Source organism: Papilio xuthus, unplaced genomic scaffold (assembly GCF_000836235.2).
Source record: "Papilio xuthus unplaced genomic scaffold, Pxut_1.1 DF829567.1, whole genome shotgun sequence".
Lineage (NCBI taxonomy): Eukaryota > Metazoa > Arthropoda > Insecta > Lepidoptera > Papilionidae > Papilio > Papilio xuthus.
Genome location: NW_013529082.1, coordinates 178,835 through 180,051, shown reverse-complemented (window position 1 = coordinate 180,051; position 1,217 = coordinate 178,835). Strand labels below are relative to the sequence as shown.

General features: G+C 57.4%; 1 protein-coding gene across 1 annotated transcript in view; it reads right to left on the bottom strand.

Annotated features, from left to right (window-relative positions):
• Positions 1-1,217, bottom strand: part of rin (ras GTPase-activating protein-binding protein 2) — a gene marked incomplete at its 3' end in the record, with an annotated part of 4,261 nt that continues 3,044 nt past the window's right edge. The window contains exons 5-8 of the mRNA XM_013311069.1: positions 870-1,004; positions 589-789; positions 202-431; positions 1-60 (exon numbers count right to left, since the gene is read on the bottom strand). Coding sequence (XP_013166523.1) covers positions 1-60; positions 202-431; positions 589-789; positions 870-1,004 — 626 coding nt within the window. The remainder of the gene's footprint in view (positions 61-201; positions 432-588; positions 790-869; positions 1,005-1,217) is intronic.

Below are 1,217 nucleotides of genomic sequence, written 5' to 3'. Positions count from 1 at the left end.
CTTCTTCTCCTCCACGTTCAGCTTCACACCCTCGGGGCTGTCCGCCGGGAAGTACAGCGGCTGCGCAATATATTACATTTTGTTACACCTGAATCACGACAACATTTACTAATACATTCTAGTAAACAGATCTAGACGAATTATACAACTTTTAACTTTATAAATAAAAAAAAAATATGATAACTGTAAGTAGGTACTGACAGCTGCGTTGAGGCAGTCGTGTGCGGCCTGCGCGGTCTCGTAGGTGATGAAGCCGTAGTTGGGGTGGCGGGGCGCGCCGGGCGCGGCGGCCTTGCTGTGCACGCGCAGCTCGGCGACGGGTCCGAAGCGCGCGAACAGCGCCCGCAGCTCCTCCTCGGTGGCCGAGTGCGGCAGGTTGCCTAGGAACAGCTGCTGCGAGTCCGAGTACCGCCGTCCGCCGCCGCCCTCCGCTGGACAAAAAAGCAAAATTATTTTGCATTACTATAAAAAGCCTTAAAAATAAACGGCGGGGTATTTCCTACGCTTATATCCAAGTTTAATTTGAGAACCTACTCTTCTTTATAAAGGGCGATACAAGAGAAAGACGAGTATATAGTGCGTGCCGACCTGGCGGCTGGGGGGCGCGCGGCGGGCGCGGGCGCTGGTCGTGCGGGGCGGGAGGGGGCGCGGGCCCGGCGGGGGGTGCGGCGGTGGGTGCGGGCGCGGGCGCGGCGGCGAGCGGCGCGGGCGCGGGGGGCGAGCTGCGGCTCACCGCACCCCCCGACCCGGACTTAAGCAGGTTCGCGTATGTTTTTGGCTCCGGCACCACTGTAACAATAAATATTTACAAAATAAATACAAAAACAATATTATAAAAGAAATGATGTTGTATGGGGGCGTTCGTGTACCGGGCTGCGGGGGCATCGCGGGTTGCGGCGGCGGCGGCGTGGGCTCGCGCTCGGGCTCGGGCTGTTGCGCGGGCGGAGCCTCCACTTCCACCTCCGCCTCAGGCTCGTGCTCCACACCTCCCGATATAGAGCTCGCTGCAAGTACGGTATAACCATAAATAAGAATCGTCACGCTTCTGGAGTGAAAGAAGATAAGAAGCAAAGATAATTGACATGTCCACCAATATGGCAGCCACTTATAAAATTTTAGTTGAGAGGGTGCGTACCTTGCAAAGCGGCGACGAGATGGCGCGCCTCGTCCATCTGCGGCGGGTGTCCATTGAGGTGGGGCGGCGGGGCGGGAGCGGG